The sequence below is a fragment of the Phoca vitulina genome, unplaced genomic scaffold, assembly GCF_004348235.1.
Source record: "Phoca vitulina isolate PV1807 unplaced genomic scaffold, GSC_HSeal_1.0 scaffold1, whole genome shotgun sequence".
Taxonomy (NCBI): Eukaryota; Metazoa; Chordata; class Mammalia; order Carnivora; family Phocidae; genus Phoca; species Phoca vitulina.
The window spans coordinates 37,832,646-37,853,645 of NW_022589704.1; the positions used below are offsets into that span (position 1 = coordinate 37,832,646).

Below are 21,000 nucleotides of genomic sequence, written 5' to 3' on the forward strand. Positions count from 1 at the left end.
GGGTCAGGAATTCAATGATACCAGCCTTTGATCAGGATAGTAGATACTGGCTCATAAAGAGAAATAACTATCTTATTCAGACCATGAAATAATGGGTGGATTGGGAAACAAGGAGTAAAGACAGCTTTTCAAAAAGACTTTATGATTCTTGTTACTTGGAAAAAAATGTTAGGTCTTGTGAAACTATTTCCATGTATATATCCTTGAATTTCCAAACCACTGAAGAAAAGCAATATAGAGCTTGAAAAAACATGGTGTTGCCTAATTATCTGGAAGTGATTGTTCCTGGAAAAAAACTTTAGCCATGAGGTCAGTAATGGTTGGTATGGTTAAATTATAAATTCTCATTTCCCATCACACTTTGTGTTTTTGGTATTCTTGATATAATTATTATAAAGTATCATTGTGAAGTTTGGTATTCTAGGCACTCTTGGTATTATTATAAAGTTCAAATTTAGTTCTCCTTCTTAAAGATTAGTTGTATATTATTATGGCAAGCATTCTGCTTTAGGTACGATGTACAGTATTTCCTGACAATTACAAGAGGCCTACTTCGATTGTGGAAAATTGTCCTTGTAAACAGGTAAACCATGAGGGATAATCATTGTCACGCATTTGCCACTGGGATATAGGTTGTGGTCCAATGGAGCCCCCTGGTGGTCAAGACGACTCACTCCTCTTGGATTTCCCTCCTGTCATTCATTAAAGAGACGCAGGCTGTTATTTGACTATTCTCCACAAAATGTCTGCTGTGCAGAAGCTTTAGCTTGCGCTTCCGGAATCTCTTCCAGTTTGAGAGGGCAGTTTTTTGTTTGTTTGTTTGTTTGTTTCAAATCCTGGGAGTACGGTGAGGGGCAGGAGCCGGGACGGGTATTAGAGGTTTTGGCACAGATAGTTGCAGGGACAGTTGTAGGCTTTGAGCAGCATGATAAATGGCTGTCACTCACAGCCAGGGAGAGACTGAGCGGGTGGAGACAAAGCTGGAGTGGGCAGGGCACGGCCAAAGGAGATGTTAGCAACTGGGGAAGATGTCGTGTGTGGGAAGCGAATGAGAATTCTAGTTTTGCTACACTTTTATGATAGAGGGGAATTATAATTACCCGAGGGCTAAGTTTAGAATCTACTGGACACCACCCCACACCCTGCCAACAGAACAAAATAAAACAAAAACAAACACCACCTTAGAAATGGGTTTGTTCTCCAGCATACTTAGATGATTTTACTCTCTTTTTCTGCGTAGCCAAAAATCAAGCATCTTTGGAACTGTTATTTTTTTCCCTTTGGAACTATTATGATTATGAGTATTTAAAGAATATCAAATTGATATCGGAAGAGGAATCAGTGAAAATACACTATACCGGCACTTTCATGACCCCACTGTCTGTAGTATTTAGCTATCAGTCCTCTGCTAATCATTCCCTTTTAAGCATACATTACATTCTTGCATATTTTACCAGTGGTAATAGATTTAATGTAATTTTTAAAACAAAACAACAGCAACAGCAGTATATTGCCTGTACTCCAGGCCACAAAATTTCCTCCTGAGATACATAAATGGAACATTGCTGAATGAGCTGAATGCAGTGGTCTACACAATGTGGGCATTATTCCTGTAGTTAATTTGAGCTGTGTCGATGAATGTGAGCTAATTCTAATATGCATTGCCCCTGGAAAGCATGTCGTTATTAAATTAGCATTCTCTCACGACCGGCGTGCAATAAAAAGAACTGTAAAACACAGCTCTTAGAAGAGCCTTTATCAGCCTAACATAGCTGCATCTATTCCCTTCTCTCTCCACAGCCATAACGAGGTAAAAGCAATGTGTTTTATGGTGTTCTCATTGTTCAGAAAGGAGAGAAGGTCACGTTTGGAATTTTAAACATATTTGTTCTCATCCTACTCCCTCAGTGGAAGGCTGTGTTTTTTGTAAGGCTGTGGGTTCCATTCAACAAGCTAGCGGAAAATACCTTAGCCCAGCAGATTATCATCCCAGGAGGCTTGCTTCCCAGCCCTGGAGGCACCACCACTCCCCAGCGTAGCATCTTGCCTGGTGCGCACTAGGCCATGACCTTGTATTTGGCCCCAGCGGTCAAGGCCAACATTAGGGCTAGCTTTCCTGCCCGTGGGCAGCCCCCGCTAGAGTGAGAAGGGGCATGGGGAGGACGGGGCAGCGCCTGGGAAGGGGCGAGGTGGGCGCCCCAGTCACAGCTTGGCCAGGGACAGAACGGAGGGGCCGGAGGGGACAGGAGGTGGCAGCCACAGGAGACCCCGGAAAGCAGAGAAACCGTGGGCCGTAGTTTGAGGAGCTCCCAGGCAGAGTTGTCCCGCAGCCTCAGGGGGCGCATCTGTGAGTCTCCTGGGAGCTGCTGGTCAGTCAAGGAGCAGTAAGCCGAGGGCCTGCATACACCTTTCCGGTGTGAAGTTTTGCTTCAAGTCACCGCTAATGAATCAGAACTATTGCTCCAATGTCTACCTCCAAATGTAAAGTGACTGGGAGAAAAAAAAGGCAGGACCTGTTTGCGTCTCCCTTCCTCCTCTCCTCTGCTCCCCTCTTCCCTCCTCTCCTCCCATCCTGTTCTGCTCCCCTGTTTTGCCTCTTCTCCCATCCCTTCTTTTTAAAAAGGGCTGGAGGCAGGCTGGACACGGGATTATACAGAATTGGGTGACTCTCTTAGAAGAACACAAAGATTAAGCTGAACATTCAGGAGAGGTTATCAGTCCCAAATGAGAAGGTAAGAAAGGACATCATTTTTCAGGAATAAACTCTCAATACAGGAGCCAGGAAAAAGTTAGGTGAGGACCAAAGTGCCCTGATGGGAAGAAAGGGGAAGAAGAATTGGTGAACCACACGAAATCTCGCCCAGCAGCTAATACGAACTGGAAACCTGGGGATAGCTGTCAGCAGCATTGAAAACGACTGATTTGAAGTCCAAATAAATTTTACTTTGAAGCGATTTGTGTAGTGCTGGTCTGTTAAAAGAATGTCCATTATTTTCTTTTTCAGTAATTAATGGTCACACACTGTGTTTGCGGCTATTACTAGAAATTGCAGACAACCCAGAAGCAATTGATGTGAAAGATGCCAAAGGACAGTAAGTGTTCTTAAACCGGGCCTGGGGTTGGCATTTCAATCACAACAGGTAATTGGTTAATTTTGTTAAACAGCTAGGAGGGTTGATGGCTGAATTCTAGTTTGGTATATATTTGGGTGAAATTCATAGTTGAGAGCCCTAGAATAAGGAGGGGGCTTTGTGCTAGAGTATATATCCAAGAGAAGTATGGGAAGGGGCGTATCTTGATGACAAAGAGCCAACTTTTTATGTCTGTGGCCATGATTCCTGGCCTTTCTTTCATTTTGTTTCTTCTTTGTATACACTTTTACCCTCTTCTGAAGCTGCTGCATTCCCATTTTGTAAATTAATTATGACAGTAGGACAGACCTCAAGAGGTTATCTCTATCATAAAAAAAAAAAAATCCTTCGTATTTTTATCATTTCTGAGTTTGTTTTTCCAAAGTATTTTCCATCTGTTAGCCCATCCCCCCACCTAATTTCCCTTACAAATAGGAAATGCAGCGCAAAAAACAAAGCAGGAGTGACTCACCCCAGATACATGAATTAGTGTCAGAGTTAGAACGAGAACCTCACCTCCCGGATCCCAACGCTCTGTTGTTTTTTTTTCCTCTGGCCTTGTCAGGCTTTTCTTTGCGGCAGTGAAGCTTTGATCAAATAAAATCTTGAGCAGAAGTTCAACATAGAAAACTATAAAGTAGAGCTGTAATGATAGGAGCAGGAGGGCCTCCTATCCCTGCTCAATGATTATTTGGTGAATGCTACACAGTTTTGAAAATGATGCGATCAACATGAACAATTTGTATTTTATCGTATTGATCATTCCATTGACACCCTTCCAGGTGGCCTTTAGAGACCAGGGATGGAGATGGCTTGTTCCATGCATCATACTAGCAAACTGGGGATGCTCAGAAAATATTAAGCAATTGTTGAGAGAGAGAGAGAGAAGAGAGAGGTGTCCTCCCTCTGGAAGTGATGGGTGTTTGTTTTCCCTGATCTTCTTTTTTAAAGCCTGATTTATTCCTCCGCCTAGAACCCCGCTGATGCTCGCGGTAGCGTACGGACACATTGATGCTGTTTCACTGTTACTTGAAAAGGAAGCCAATGTAGACGCTGTTGACCTCATGGGCTGCACAGCTTTACACAGAGGGGTATGTGCATCTTCCTCAGCTTCAGTGAAGCAGTTTTGTAGTGAGCTTGTTTCCCCCTCCCCCCCCATATGAAGTTTTAGTAAAAAGAATGTTTTGCTAAGATAAGTAATTAATCTCAGTCAAAAAGAAATTACAGGGGTACCTGGCTGGCTCAGTCGGTAGAGCATGCAACTCTTGATCTTGGGGTCATGAGTTGGAGCCCCACGTCGAGTATAGAGATGACAAAAAAGAAAGAAAGAAATGACAAAATCTTTTGCAAAGGTAAAATAATGGCAGGTACTCTTAGGTCCTGCTTTTCAGATTTCACGTTAGATTGTGATAATAGATACATGAACACCTGCTGTTGGTAGAATTGGTTCTGTTTTGTGATTATACGCACATCATAGAAAATTTGCAAAAAAAATTTTTTTAAGGCTCAAAGAAGAAAGTCACAGTCACCGGTAATCTTACCCCCTGGAGATAACTACTTTTTGGTGTATGTATCACCAGTCTTTTTTTGCTGTATATGGATGTGTTTTGAATTTTAAAAAGAGAGAATACTGAAGATGCTATTTGGAAACTGCTTTTTTTCTCCAAGTAGATCGAGGACCTTTTTCTATGTTGCTAAATATTTTTCCGCCCCATTTTTTTAATCCCCCATTGTGTGCAGGAGGTATAATTTATTCCAATGATTACCTAGTTTTCAGTAGCCGTGCTAATTGTTCTTTATTACAAATGTTGGGCCATTTGCCACCTGAAAGATGTATCCTGTGGATGAGTCTTCATATACATCTGCTGAAATTTTTTTGAAGCATGTCAAACTAAATGAAACAAAAACAGAAATCATAAAATTGCTATTTGGTAATGGTGGTGAACAATATGATAAATGAAAAAGAAAAGAGAAGAAGAACGCTAAGCGGTCAATATCATAATCATAGTTCTTATTTTTTGAACACGTCCTGTGGGCGGAGCCACAGGCTGGGCGCCTTTACACATCTCATCAGGCCTCACGACAACCTCTGAGTCATCATTACTATTCCCACTTCGAGGTGGATAAAGTGAGGCACAGAGAGGCAGATAGATTTGTCCACGTTTTACAAGCGGGAAGCCAGGATTTCACTTGTACCTTCCTGATTCTAAAAGCCCATGTTTTCCGCTCTGTCATGAGACCCTTCAAGTTTCTGTTTGGAGAGTCTAGAGATATTTCTAAAATGCTGGTGCGTTCACAGACTACTCTGTCATGAATCTTGCTGGGGTTGTCCACCTCTGTCCTCTGACGCAGGGCAGAATCTGCTTCCCCTAAGGCCCAGGCGTCCGCTCACTCTGAGCCTAGCCTCACTTAGCCACCGCCTTGCTTCCTGCATCTCTGCCCTTCTGAGATGTGTTTTGTCTTTCTAATTGCAATGCATCAGATTATGACAGGCCATGAGGAATGTGTGCAAATGCTGCTGGAGCAAGAAGTGTCAATTCTCTGTAAAGATTCCAGAGGGAGGACCCCCCTGCACTATGCGGCTGCTCGCGGCCACGCCACATGGCTGAGTGAGCTGCTCCAGATGGCACTTTCCGAGGAGGATTGTTCTTTCAAAGATAACCAAGGCTACACGCCACTGCACTGGGCTTGTTACAATGGTGAGTTGATTGTCGTTTGACTGATTCCAGTAGATTTCCTGCCCGGCACCACTGTGGTCTCAGCGGAGGTGAGAACGTAGTGTAATGTCGTAAACCATGGTTTCCAGTCTTTCTGCATCTATGATACCCCCTCTTTTTTTTTTTAAGTTTTCCCTTCATGGCTATCATGATGCCCTCTTTTTGTTAATCGCTAACGTGTAACTCGTAATCAGAACCTTTGGTGAACTGAAATAACTAATTTTAATCAGGGTTTGAGATCCTACAAGGAATTAAAATAGTACTGCTAAGAACAAATAAATATGATGTAATAATCTGTCACAATTGCCTACTAGTAGATGCATGATTTGGCATTTCTTTTTATGTCCTATATCCCCTATCTATTTAGTTGCACTTGTTATTTGGGAGATTTTAAATTTTTCGTTTCACTTATTTGAGTGAAAAAGAAAATGCATACTAATTGTAACATATCAAAAATGGTGATGCTGCCTAAAGTAAAATTGTCTCCATTTCCAAATTTACTTTCTGATGTAATTCTGATGTATGTATCTTTCGTAATTTTCCCTTGAGAGTATTAAATAAATACAAATTGTATATGCATCTATTTTTGAAAACTAGAATCATATAACAAGTATTATATAACCTTCTTTTTTTGTTACTGTTTACGTAAGTTTCTATTGCAGATATTCTTAGGAGTCAATATATATCTGTGTACATTGATCCTTTTAATAGTTGTATGTTTTATAGCATGCAGTGGGATAGATATACACATATGTGAGTGTGTATACCAGAATTTATTATTTATTCATACCAGAGCCTCGTTGATGAACATTCAGATTGTTTCCAGGTTTTTTTCCAATTACAAACAATGCTGCAGTGTTTGTGTTCATATTATGGTACCTTAAATTCTGTCAGATAACTTTCCAAAAGTGAAATTATTGAGAAGACAGCAATGTATACTTTTTTAATTTTAGTGGATTATACCATATTACTTTGCAAAAAGAGTATAAAAATGTATTACTCCGTCAGACATGTATATAAAACATACTATTTTCTTAAGCCCTTGCCAGCCAAGACAATACCATCTTTTTTAAAATTTTGTCAATTTGAAGGGCAAGAAACAGGTATCTCATTATATCAATTTGTGTTTCTCTGATAGTGTATTTATTTATGTATTTGCATTTCCTTTTCCTCTTCTGGACACACCTTTTTCATCTGTTGCCCATTTTTTTCCTATTGAGTTGTTTATCATTTCTCATATGTTTGTAGAAGTACCTTGTCTTAGAAATAGGAACCCTCCATTTGTTATGTGTGCTGCAAATGTTTTCTCTCCGTCTATAATTTGTCTTTGTTCCTTGTTTATGATCTCTTTTTCCATGCATAGATTTTGAACTTTTATTAGTTGAATCTGTCAAATTTTTTGTTGTTGTTGCATGTAGGTTTCCAGTCTTGCTTAAGAAGCTCTTCCCCACCCACCCCCCGCCAAGTTTATGTGGATAATTTCCCATATACTTCTTATTTGATTTCTGTAATTTTATTTTTCCATTTTCAATTCTCCTATTAAAATTTTCACTCAGAAACTATAATGATTAGGACCAGAAAGGTTTTGGGGTGCTCTCATATATCAGTGTCAGACCTTTCATTATAATCCTCCTTTTTTCAGTGAGAGCCAGGTTTTCTCCTTGTTCAGCTTGGTTATACTCCTTCCCTGCCGTTGGCAGATTGTGATTTTTTTTTTCCCCACTTACTAATGGATGAGAGCTCCCTAACTACCATCTGAGTCAAGCTGTGAGAGCTCTCTGGTGCTAGAAAACCTACAGGAAGGGGAAGACACAATCAGAGTGCTGATAACAGACCGCATCCTCTCCCCTGCAGTGGGGTGGAACAGTGGGGGTGGTTGGTCTTTCTTCTTAGGCCTCTTCGGGTGCAAGCTGGAGGAGGATCAGTCCTCTCCCAAGTAATTACCCTTCCAGTACAGTCTTCCAGATCCAAGGTTCAAGCTCCCATCTTCCCAGATTCCCCTCCACTGAGCACTTTGAATATCAAAAGTTGTGCAAGCGTCCCCAGTCCTCCCTACACAGACCTTAGGTTGGAATTCATATAGTCTCCAAGGAATGGTAGGTTTAGATGCTGTCCTAAGTGAGGTCCTTTGGGGGGATTCATACCACTGGAGGGAGTGAAGTGTCTGGGACTGTTTGAGTGAGGGTTGGATGTAGTTAGAAAGCTGAACAGTATAACTTGAATCAAGTTAGGGGATTTTATATTCATTACTTCATATGCTTCTACATCCTCCTAAAACAGCTTCACCTTTTCTCTCTACAGGAGCAAGAAAGGTTTGACTTGTATTTTAATACTTAAAATTATCCAATCTACATAATTCTGGGATAGATCATAACAGAACTCTAATTTAGCACTAAATTCAGCTAAGAAGAGGTTCAGGACATAGTCTATATTCCAAAGCCAAATAGCATTGCTTTCTTGCTCTGACAAATGCACATTGTCTCACAAACCACATTTAGGTCCTTTATCAACTGAAAACTCCATCATCCTTTACTAGTCTGATTTTTTATATATGGGAAACTGAGGCTCACAGATCCCAAGTGGGTTGCCTAAGTCATGTAACAAGCAAGCTGACAGAGCTGAGGCCTTACTCAACCCAAATTCAATTGATTTAGAAACTATTGTCATGTCGTTGAAAATAATTCCTCACATTCATTCATCTACTTTTTATTTTTTTTTTATTTATTTTTTTTTTTCTGTTTGTAAGGTTGCCATTTGTTCATTTTAATGAGATTATCCATCATTAACTTTTCAGGGCCCTTGTCAATGTCTGTCTTTTCTTTCTTTTTTTTTTTTTTAATTTTTTTATTGTTATGTTAATCCCCATACATTACATCATTAGTTTTAGATATAGTGTTCCATGATTCATTGTTTGTGCATAACACCCAGTGCTCCATGCAGAACGTGCCCTCCTCAATACCCATCACCAGGCTAACCCATCCTCCCACCCTCATTCATCTACTTTTTAAAAAAATACTTATTGGGTGCATACTATTTGCCAGGAACTGGCCTTGGTGCCATTTTAAACACTTACATAGTATTTTATAGTCAAAGCCCTTTCACCTGCATTATCTCAAATACTGTTTTCTATCAGTCACATCTTCTTTCCTGAATTAGGTTGCATAATTGTAAGTGAACCTATTCATGTGGTTGAAAGGAGAATTTCCTGTTGTAAACATGGGCAAACTGAGGCATATCTATGTCAGGCATCTATTTCTTGAGAACTGAGGATGATATTGAATCTATTCCACTTGCAAATGAGGTCCCTTCTTTATCTCTTTCTCTCCTCTAGAGCATAAGGCCTTCACTGTTTCACTATGTCTCAAAACACCTGTGAGCATAGTTAATGACATTTTGGCATTTTGTTTATTCCACGGAGAGTGAACATTCAGCCAATTCAGGAAAATTCACAAGCCAGAATTCAATACTTAACAACAACAACAACAAAAATAGATTGTGTTGACCAAAATTTCTTTCTTGGAAACTCTCTAAATTCTTTTGATTCCTTACAGGTAATGAAAACTGTATAGAGGTACTTTTGGAGCAAAAATGTTTTCGCAAATTTATCGGTAATCCCTTTACTCCACTGCACTGTGCAATGTAAGTAGAAACGCTGGGAGTTAATGGTGTTGCTTTAATCATTTTAACTACATACAGACAGATTGCCTCTCTGGGAAGGGACAGGCTTTTAGACTATAGGTAAGACCAACATATTCCACTTTGCTGCTAATGGCAAATGGGTCTGATAGCAAAGTGTGGTCCCTAGTGTTAATGATTTTCCAGGAGCTTTTTGTGGAGTGCCCAGGCTCCACGGTGGCTCACATGTCACCTGAGGGAAACTACATGAAGGGTCGTGGGTAACTAAGAGGCACGTTACACCCCAGGTGAAGAGCTCTCCCGATGGACCTCACATTTGTGTACCAAATTCTAAAAATAAGTTGGGGTTAACAGCAATATGCCTATGGATGATTAGAAAAGACATTTTATGGCAGGAAGACTTTTTATATATTGTAATTCTCCATTCTTCATATGTTGTAAGTTCTTTTTTGATAAATGTACTTTTTGCTGCCATCTCACAGTATGAACCATTGTTTAGATAATACAGTGACTTGAAAGCAGACTTCCATGGTCAGCCTGGGGGAACATGGCCACCTGGGACCTGCTTTATCTTTGCATTGTCTCCGGGCTTCACATGCAGCTGGGTCATTTGACTGAAAGATATTGGAGGCGGATAGTGGATGAATAAGCAAAGAGTAAGAAATAAAGGGTAGGAGTGATTTTAAATCTGAAGGAACCATGTCTTTGTCACTTTGGTATCCCCCAAAACCTAACATGACGCATAAGTGGTGCACAGTAAACTCCTTCCTGGATGTAGGGGTTCTGAAGAAATACTGGGGTTCCAGCATTTAATCCACAATGATTAAAGAACCAAACAAACTTTATTTTACACTTCATGAAGCAGACAGTGTCCACTTGCAAGAGTTCAGAGAGCTACAGTGTGAGGCAGAAAGCAGGAAGTTTTTACAGAATAAAGAATAGGAAACAGGAAAGAGAAGGAATAAAAATATCTGATTAGCGAGGGTTTCATATCTGGCCTTATTTGAGGTATCATAGGAATGGGGCAATCACCCATATAACTTGGTAATTATTAATTGGTTAACTAGATGGTCTGACCTCTGAGAAGACGGAACATTTACAATAACATGAAACTTAAAAGTTAAGGGGTTTTTTTTGCTATGTTGTTTCCCGGGATCAGTGGTGCCTGACCTACCAAGTAAAGGTTCATGTGGGATCGATTTGGTAGTTCTTCCTCCCCACTTTGATCAACCTCTGGCCAACCAAGAGGTTTGAGCAAAGGTGATGTTGCAAGTTATTCTCAGTTACCATTGTCTCTTTGGGTCTCTCTCTGTTTCACAGGAGATAATGTCAGGTTTTCATTCCAGTTGGAGGGAGACCATTTGTTAGCTGGCTTATGGCTGCATACACACATCTAAAACCCTTATAGTGAGCGCTGTGTATTGTGCAAGACTGAAGAATCACAGACTGGTACCCCTGAAACAAATAATACATTATATGTTAATAAAAATAAATAAATAAATAAATAAATAAATAAAACCCTTGAGAGAACAACAGACTAGGAAGCAACAGACCAGGAAGATAATCATTAATAGTAAAAGTATTCCTAAGGTTTACAGGACATTCCTGAACCAGGGTCCCCATGAACCAAACCAACTAGATTCACAGAAGTTAAGAAATAATCCCAAAGAGAGGATACTTCTTTAAGCCAGTTGGCCTGTTGACCAACTTATGCATTTATTTATTTGTCAAAAATATCAAAAGATTTTAAAACACTTAGTCGAATAGGATCATAGGTCACTGTGCAACAGTACTTAGTTATCCATTTAACCAAAGTGATATAGCTAATAAAGATAAATACAGAAAGTTAGTAGTGGCTTAAGAAACAAACCAAAAAACCTCCTTAGCTCTTTTAATACTAAGAAGACTGGGTTTTCTTAAGTAATTAAAGACCTGATAAAGATAGCCTAAAGCACAGTAAATTATTTTGGTAAGACACAAAATCTCTGCTTTTCAGGAAGATTACTTAAAAGGTTAAAAAAAAAAAACCCAAAAACCTTCATTTACAGTTTCTTATTAAGAGCAGATCAGTAACCTAAGAAAAAAACCCTTTGTTCCTTTAACAGAGAGAAAACCAAATTCTAATTTTGCACTAGTGTACTTTTGATATTAAAACTCATTTTTTTAAAGCTTAAGTAAATCCATTCCAATCTTAGCCAGCTTGACCACAGAGAATTCCTTTTCCAAGATTCCTTTTCCACACACCTTTTACAGCTTTTTATATCCACTCAGATTTTGTCCTAATTTTTCCCTCTTTCTCATTCCAGAAAAAACAGTCATTTTACTTTAGGACAAAATTACTTTCTCTTTTTTCTTACCAAAAAAATAAAACAAACAAAAATCATGTCTTTCATAACTTTCCTTATCCAAAAAAAATACACATTCTACTTTTATTACCTACTTTTCTTACAGTTATTTTCTTTCACCCTTATTATTTCTTTTTTTTTTTTTAAAGATTTTATTTATTTATTTGACAGAAAGAGAGCGAGAGAGGGAACACAAGCAGGGGGAGTGGGAGAGGGAGAAGCAGGCTCCCTGCCGAGCAGGGAGCCCGATGCGATGCGGGGCTCAATCCCAGGACCCTGGGATCATGACCTGAGCTGAAGGCAGACGCTTAACAATTGAGCCACCCAGGTGCCCCACCCTTATTATTTGTAAATAGTTTTAATTGATTAAAATTCTTAACCCCTAGAATCCTTAATTCCTAGTGGAAACTAAGAAGTAAGCAATAGTGGATTGTCGGTTACATTAGCATTCTGTGGACTGGCAAATTCATAAATAAATTTCATAATTTCTAGGAGTATATTCTTCCTTATAATACATATTTCAGTGTGGTACAAAACATGTTTACTAATGGAGCCAAATATCTGTAGTTCCTCTGTCAAAGGAAGCCAAAAGTGGATAAATCTATGTTCAGTAATAATGTTTCAGAGTTTTATATTAATTGGAAATGATCTAGAAGTCAATGAATATCCATCATTTAATGTATCTCAGCTTAACTAAGGTTTCAGGTTACCAAAAACATTTTGGAAACTATTTTTAAGTATACATACCATAAAGCATAATTACTGTTGAAAAGTTTACTTATAAACTTTTATCTTACTTACATCTATTTAATTTACTTATTCTTAATGATTATGTTTAGATCACTCATGAAAATTTCATGAGATATGAAACAGCTAGGCATCATCTTAAATTATCTTTCTGGCTGACATTCTGTAACAGTGATAACATGAGCTTATTTGATTTTTAGTAAACCTAGGTAGAATAAAAGTTTTATGTCTGCATTATAAATGCTGATAACTCTGAAGACGTGTCTGTTTTAATTAAACCGACCAACCTAAAACTAGTCCTTGTTTACCAAAGATAAACCCAGATCATGTGAACCCGAAAAACATTTGGGTTAGTTGCTATATTTCTGAGAATATACTTGGCTTATATAAGTGCTTAATGTTCTTTTTATTATTATATTATTTTATTTTTATTTGTTGGGGAGGGGTACAGAGAGAGGGAAAGAGAGAATCTTAAGTAGGCCCACACAGGGGCTTAGTCTCATAACCCTGAGATCATGACCTGAGCCAAAACCAAGAGTTGGATGCTTAACTGACTGAGGCACCCAGGCACCCCAAGTGCTTAATGTTCATTAAGCCAATTAAATAGAGCTCTTTACAATTAATTTTGGCAATACCATCTGGAGATAGAAAAAAACATAATGTACGTACATATACATACACATACAGATGGACACGAACAGAAATCTTAATAACTTTTGTTTTTATTTTATTTTATTTTTAAAGATTTTATTTATTTATTTGAGAGAGAAAGAATGAGACAGAGCATGAGAGGGGGGAGGGTCAGAGGGAGAAGCAGACTCCCTGCCGAGCGGGGAGTCCGATGCGGGACTCGATCCAGGGACTCCAGGATCATGACCTGAGCCGAAGGCAGTCGCTTAACCAACTGAGCTACCCAGGCGCCCTAACTTTTGTTCTTAAATTTTAGCCTTTAAACAGGTATGATAATGCAAAACTCACTAGTTTATTAAACAACAACAGCAATAACAACAACAACAACCACAGATCCAGATTGTGTTTCTGGCAGATGGAATAAGTTAAGGTTACCTGCTCAGATGGCTTAAACTTTTTACTAAAATTGAGAAAACTTCAGATTTTCAAATTTTTTAAAATTACAGTATAGTTAATATATAGTTTTTTTAAAGTTTTTATTTATATTCCAGTTAGTTAACATACAGTGTTATATTCATTTCAGGTGTACAATACAGAGATTCAACAATTCCACATATCAGAGACTTAAGATTTTTTATTTCCCTAGTTTCCAAATAGTCGTTCTTTTTTTTTCTTTTTTCTGATAAGAATTATCTCCCTGAAATGTGCTCAAAGAAATGGCCTAGATACTAGTTCCTAGAGAAGACCAGGTACATCTCAAAGGCATAGGGAAGGAATGCAAAATCCTCCAAGAAGAATTTTACAATACCTACAAGCCTTTTCAGATGAATAAGAGAGGTTTGGGGATTGGTAAAAAGGATAGGCGAGCTTTTTCTGTTCTTTAAAAACTCAATTTGTGGGACGCCTGGGTGGCTCAGTCGTTAAGCATCTGCCTTTAGCTCAGGTCATGTTCCCCTCATCGGGCTCCCTGCTCAGTGGGGAGCCTGCTCTCCCTCTGCCTGCCACTCCCCTTGCTTGTGCTGTCTCTCTCTGTCAAATAAATAAATAAAATCTTTTAAAAAAATGAATAAAAAATAAAAATAAAAACTCAATTTGTAAGGCAAGGAGAGTTGATTTTAATTCCTTAAAAAAGGGGGGCTGTCCCACTCATCCAACTACATTATCTTTAATTTGCTTCTTTATATCAAGGAGATCTTCCTTCAGCTAAGGTAGAAATCACATTATTCCTTTGTTCTAGATTTAGAGCTGTTTGTCTTTGGAATGCCCCCACCCCATTCCCTCACCCCAGGTACATAGTTTCATTTTAGCTTACTGGGAAGGCCTAAAGAAAGTTACTATTAGGTTCTGAATATCAGCTTCCTATTTGGCCAGCTTTTGACCAACCATAAAGCTACTTTTAAAAAAGAAAAAAAAAAAAAAGGCTTTCAAATATCTTGGCAAGTTTCAGCCAGGACAAACAGTAACTATTCCTGGCAATATTGAACAACCCATGAATGCAAGATGCCCCCAAAGATGGTGCAAAAGATACTACTTTCCCAAGATCCAGAGCTACCTCCCAAAGATAGGTAAAATAAAGAAGGATTTAGGACAAACAGGAAGGCAATAGCAGTCCCTGGGAGAGAAAAGGATCAATAACCAATGGGTACTTCAAAACCAAATTCACAAGAGTTTGAATTTGGAAAGGAAGGGACAACATGAAAGTATACCTTTCCCCCTTGATCGGCCACCACAGAGACCAGGAAAGGTGAATCTGGTAAGAATTCTCACCCTTTGCCTGCTCATGCCGGTTTTCCCAGGTCCCATCTGCAGGCTCTGGAGTGAATGGAGTTTAAAGTAGAGAGTATTGCCCTGGATCTACCAGAATTCGGCAAGATTTTTCCATTAATTTTAATTTTACTTCCCCTTAACTGTTAGAATAACTGGTAGCAGTTTATTGGAGAATCCTTTGGTGTCTCGTCAACACTGGAAGGGGCCCTCCTTGGAGGATATATATGGGGGCATTTGAGCTGCTATCAGAGGATTTGCACAAAACCTTCTGGGACAGTCTTTTTGCCAATGTCCTGATAGATTGCAAATGAGATACCGATTTCTGAGCCAGTGTTTTGATGATGGTGCAGTGGGGGGGGCCCAGGTGTTGTTTTGGGTTTCTGGCCTTGTAGCAGTTGCTGCAATAAGGCCACTGACTTTGAAGACTTGTTTCTGATCCTGTAGCCCCCTTCACGGTGGGAAGGCAGTTCAGATAGAGGATTAATAGACTCTTGAGTACTCAGGTAAAGGAGGATAGAGGGCAGTAGTAGGAGTCATATCAGTCTTACAGTCTTAGTTTTAGGTACCTCTTGTGTCTTTAATTTTTCATTAGCCTTGGCAATGAATCTTTCAATGAAGCCCTTTTGGAATCTTGAAGCTTTTTGGAAGCTTCTGCACACCAATTAAAATAGGTATCCCATTCTGTTTGTTGATTTGGGAACCCTTGCTTTCAAGTGTACTCCTTAAATGAACGATCTTATCTAACTAGAACATTCCCCATGCTGGCCATTGTAATTCTGGGTTGTCTAAGTAATATTTTGCCATTTTTGTAGATATCTATAGCATCTAGGATCACAGTTTGTAGACAGAAAATAAGCAACTGTGCTGGAAGGCAGAGTGCTCAATTCTTTGAAACTTGAGGATCTCATTTCTTTAGCTAAGCATTGAGTCTCTTAGAGCCAAATTAGTACCTAAGAGAGATGTGCCACTGGGTTTGGGATTTGTGTGGTGTTTTACAGTGTACCTTGTTGCATGGAAATTTTGTTGAGGTTGGTGAGTGACCTAGTGTCAATCTAACCTGTTCCATAACCAAGTTATCCTATTACAAGAGTCTTAGATTTATGTGATGAGTACTCTAGCGGCTTTTGAGTGCTCAACCTATGCCCATCAATTTTGTGGCTTTGGCTTCTGAGATTCTCATTAACAATAGATCTATTACTCTCCACAAGCTTTCTTTACAATGGTGGATGCCCTAATGGCTTTTAATCGTCCAGTTCATGCCTACGTAGATATTAATGTGCCATTGGTCAAAACAGTCTGTATTTTTGTCTTAATTTATTTCTGCAAGTCTCCCAGTGGTTAATGCTGTGGACTTACTTCAAGGTCCCTGTTAGTCTTTTAGAGACTGCTACCTGCTGTGGACTCCCACTATAGCTGTCCCAGAGCCTTTCCTGGATCACAGAATCTTTCTGGGAACTTCAATAAACCCCTTTCCTTTAAAAAGTTTTGGATAAAGTTTGTTTAGCTTAGAGAGTTGCACACAAGGGAAAAGACCTCAAATCCAAGAGTGACTCACCTTAGCCCTTGGCAACAGTGAACTCAGAGGGTTCGGCAAATGCCTTATCTCTGTGTCTCCTCCTGCAGGCTGTTGAGTAGTCAGCTTCGAATCCCACCCTCATCACCAAAACTGTTCAAATGATTGAAGAAGACAGATTAGGTGATAGAAACTTTACTTAACACTTCATGAAGCAAGCAGTTCTTCAGACCCTTGAGAGTGAAGACTGCCTGCCTCATGAAGTGTTAAGTAAAGTTTATTTGTATGACCTAAATTGTCTTCTTTAATTATTTGAACAAGAACATAAACCACAGATATTTGCATCAGACATTTTTAAATGTGTCAGATTGTTAAATATACAGTGCATAGGAAGATGGAGTAGGAAGGGATATATAATTTTTAAAAAATGTAAAATTTTTAAATGTAAAATCTATTTTCACTTTAGAATAAATGATCATGAGAATTGTGCATCATTGCTACTGGGGGCCATAGATTCCAGTATTGTCAATTGCAGAGATGACAAAGGCAGGTAAGTGATGCTAAGATGGCATGCCTCATGTCTTGATCAATCTTAGTCTCTGCTTTGTGGTTGCAAATAGCCAAACATTTATTATTTTTTAATTGAAAAAGTAACATAAAAGCATGGTTTTTATTTTTTTAAGTGATTTTGTTTAAGTAATTTCTACACCCAACATGGGGCTCGAGCTCACAACCCTGAGATCAAGAGTCACATGCTCTACCTACTAAACCAGCCAGGCACCTCTAAAAGCATGTCTTTTAAAAATTAAATATAATAAAGAGTATATAATTAGGAGAAATTACTCTTAGCCCAGAAGCCCCAGCCTCTTCCATCGGGAAAGCCACCTTAAACTATTCTTTTGAAATTTTTATATTTTCCCCAATATTTTCTGTACATAGCTACAAACATATATGAAAATATATGCTTTTGTTCTTTTTATGCAAATGGGAGAATTCTATTGCAATGCTCTGCTTTTAGTGTATCTTGGAGAACTTTTCATACCAGAATATATAGATTTACCATATTCTTTTTAAAGCTGGATATTACTTCATTGAATGGACAGACACTTAATCAGCCTGCCTTCTATTGAAGAACATTTAGGTTGTTTCTAATATTTTACTATTTCAAAGAGTGGTTCAGTGAACAGTCTAATATATGTATCTGTTCACATGACCAAGTATGTCTAGGAGATGAAGTTTTAGATTTAATTTTTAATTTTGATAAATAATACAAATTGTGCTCCTAGAAAAATCAACTATCCATATTAGACAGTGGGGGCTTTTTTATTATTTAAATAGCCAATTATCTACAAATTTAAGGCTTAGTTTTGAAAGTATCTTTTTAAAGTAATCTCTACACCCAATGTGGGGCTCGAACTCACAACCCTGAGTTCAAGAGTCACGAGCTGTACTGACTGAGCCAGCCAGGCGCCCCCATTCTGAAAGTATCTTTATCAAAGATGAGAAGTCACTGGAGCTCAACATCAAAGGGTAAGTAAAGATGCTAATTTTATTATCAGAGCCACCACTTAAACACCCTCCAAATCTAGGGGGTGCCATTCACATAGGTGACTGTTCAGTGTCCACCCCAAATGGACTTTAGAGAGGGCCTAATTGTTATCTCTGTAAACTGAGAAGTTTTAAATCCTTAAGATGACGCTGTGCCCAAGTCTCTCAGGCGTATACAGAAAGAGAGTGTGTTACGTTTAAAGGAAGCTAAAATCCTATTTGTTTTAAATCATTAGGACACCCCTTCACGCGGCAGCATTTGCTGATCACGTGGAGTGCTTGCAGCTTCTTCTGAGACACAGTGCTGAAGTGAACGCAGCAGACAATTCAGGGAAAACAGCGCTGATGATGGCTGCTGAGAACGGGCAGGCGGGCGCCGTGGGTACGTGCTTGACTGGTGGGCTTTGCGCTCATGCCCAACCCAAACCGGAGTAACGTAAAACCGGGAAATCGGTTATTCTCTTGGTATATGCATGTAAAAAAGGCCAACATTTTATGTAAGCCAATTGATTCTACTTGCTAATTGTCTTCAGTCCCCTGTTATTTGATGATTGGTGGACCTTGTCAAAGTGAACCAATCTTTGTGCAGTGAAAAATCTCAACATTTAGAGACCGAATATAGCAACAGAATTATTTGACCTGGAAATAACAAAACTACAAAGACGATTAAAATGAACATCTATAGACCTTGGATTTCAATAGAAAAATATGGCAATAAATTTTTCCTTTTTTCTTTAAAAACATCAAATATGATGATGTCGTCATACTAATTTGAATGTGTTATTGTAGTTAGCCTGTCGTCTAAGTAACTCTCTTTTGGCTTTTTCTATAGATGTTTTGGTGAACAGTGCCCAGGCTGATCTGACTGTAAAGGATAAAGACTTGAACACACCCTTACATTTGGCTAGTAGCAAAGTATGTACATGAATTTGAAACAGTGTTACTTAGCGTTGTAATCATACTCATACCACTTACATGCTATCTCAGAAGTGTGTATCATGGCTCTTAATTAAGATGTACGTTTTCCCAGGGTGTTGTCAACTGTAAGCAGAATGGAAGGGGAAGAAGCACAGGGCAAGACCCACGTAGGGGTTGGTGAGGATATGCTTTTCATGGCATTTGCCACCTGCATTCTTATGCAGTCTGTCTCCAGGGGGTGCGGTACCACATCAACTTGGCTTTAAACACAGCTTAGGACCTTAGTTATGTGGCTTCTAAAATATAAGCAGGTCCACTTGTTTTCATTTTGTTCCATTTGAAGACATTGTAATAACATAGCCAAAAAAATACTCTCCTTTGAGGCAAATAAGTGTGTTCATGTGCATGTCTACCCTTGGCCCTTTTTTTTCTGGTACATAGTTCAATGCAAGGAACGTGTTCGAGGTTTTTTGTTCTTTTGTTTTTTTAGTAGCATTATGTTCACATGTAGCTCAAGATTCCTGCTTCTGTAAAAGAAAATGGTACATAATAATAAATATACAATTTTACAAAAGTGAGATCATAATGTTTGAAAAGCTTAAAACCTGCTTTTGTTACTGAATCATATCTTATGAATCTTTTTTAAAGATTTATTTGTTTATTTTAGACAGAGAGAGAGAGAGAGTGGGGAGGACGGGCAGAGGGAGAGAATCTTCAAGCAGACTCCCCACTGAGCGCAGAGCCTGATGCAGGGCTCAATCCTATGAGCCCATGAGATGATGACCAGAGCCAAAATCAAGAGTCCGATGCTTAACCGACTGAGTCACCCAGGCCCCCCATGAATATCTTTCTTTTAGATATCAAATTGTATCGTGTTTTATTTATTTATTTATTTATTTTAGTTTTTTTATTTTATTTATTTATTTGACAGAGAGAGAGAGACAGCGAGAGCAGGAACACAAGTAGAGGGAGTGGGAGAGGGAGAAGTAGTCTTCCCGCAGAGCAGGGAGCCCGATGCGGGGCTTTATCCCAGAACCCGGGATCATGACCTGAGCCGAAGGCAGATGCTTAACGACTGAGCCACCCAGGCGCCCCTGTATCGTGTTTTAGAAGATGTGTGGTTTTCTACCTTAGGAATGTGCCATCCTTTATTCCACTCATCCCCAATTGTTAGACATGTACTTGTTTTCAAATATATGCTACTATAGATGCTACTAATTGTAGAGAATTTTTTTTAAAGAATTCTTGCTCATTCCTTTAAGATAAATTCCTTAGTGTAAAATTATTGAGTCTAAAGCTATGAACATTTTTAAGCCCAAATGGGCCTCTAATAAGATCACAACCGTTTACACTCCACCAGCAGTGCATGAGAATGAAAACTCCATGGACATTTCTGAAATTACATTTCAGGGGCTCCCTTATAAGGCGTTATAGAGTGATTCCAGTTAGCGCCAGTGGTGGTTTATTTCAACATGGTGACAGTATTAAAGGTGTTGTCTGTCGTACCGGATGCTTTGACTGTTCCTTTCAGCGGTTGCACTTTCTCACTTCTTGCTCTGGGAAGCCCATGGAAACCCCAGAAAGGGCTCTGTTTCGTGAAGTTTATTTCAAAGTGTGGTGTTTTCATGAAGAGAATTGCAGTGCTCTTCAAACTTTATTGTGCAAATGAATCACCAGAGGCTCTTGTGAAAATGCTGGTCTAAAGTGGGGCCTGAGATTCAACGTTTCTAACTTCCAGGTTAAGCTGATGTTGCTGGTCTGTGGACCACACTGAGTAGCAAGGGTTTAGGAAACCATGACCCCTTAACAGGGCATAGGCCTGAAATCGTGAAAGGGTCTCTGACTTTTCAGTTGATTTTTTTTTTTTTTTTAATTATCAACCATCTCTTTTAAGATAACAAGGATATCTTCCCCTGGTTGAGGAAGAAAAGAATGAGCTTTCCTGAAAGAGTCCCTTCCCAGTGTAAGGCAGTACATAGTGATAAGTGATACCGATAACAGATGTAATGGAAATTTCAAAGGTAGATGGATGAGTGAAGTGGTCATTG

The 21,000-nt window shown here is 39.1% G+C and overlaps 1 protein-coding gene across 6 annotated transcripts in view; it reads left to right on the top strand.

Annotated features, from left to right (window-relative positions):
• ANKRD44 (ankyrin repeat domain 44) overlaps positions 1-21,000 on the top strand; it is a 360,792-nt gene that overhangs the window by 330,667 nt on the left and 9,125 nt on the right. For all 6 annotated transcript variants that reach the window (XM_032405615.1, XM_032405624.1, XM_032405635.1 and 3 more), the window contains exons 19-25: positions 3,005-3,092; positions 4,105-4,222; positions 5,614-5,830; positions 9,400-9,487; positions 16,953-17,036; positions 18,271-18,416; positions 18,867-18,949. In XM_032405615.1, coding sequence (XP_032261506.1) covers positions 3,005-3,092; positions 4,105-4,222; positions 5,614-5,830; positions 9,400-9,487; positions 16,953-17,036; positions 18,271-18,416; positions 18,867-18,949 — 824 coding nt within the window. The remainder of the gene's footprint in view (positions 1-3,004; positions 3,093-4,104; positions 4,223-5,613; positions 5,831-9,399; positions 9,488-16,952; positions 17,037-18,270; positions 18,417-18,866; positions 18,950-21,000) is intronic.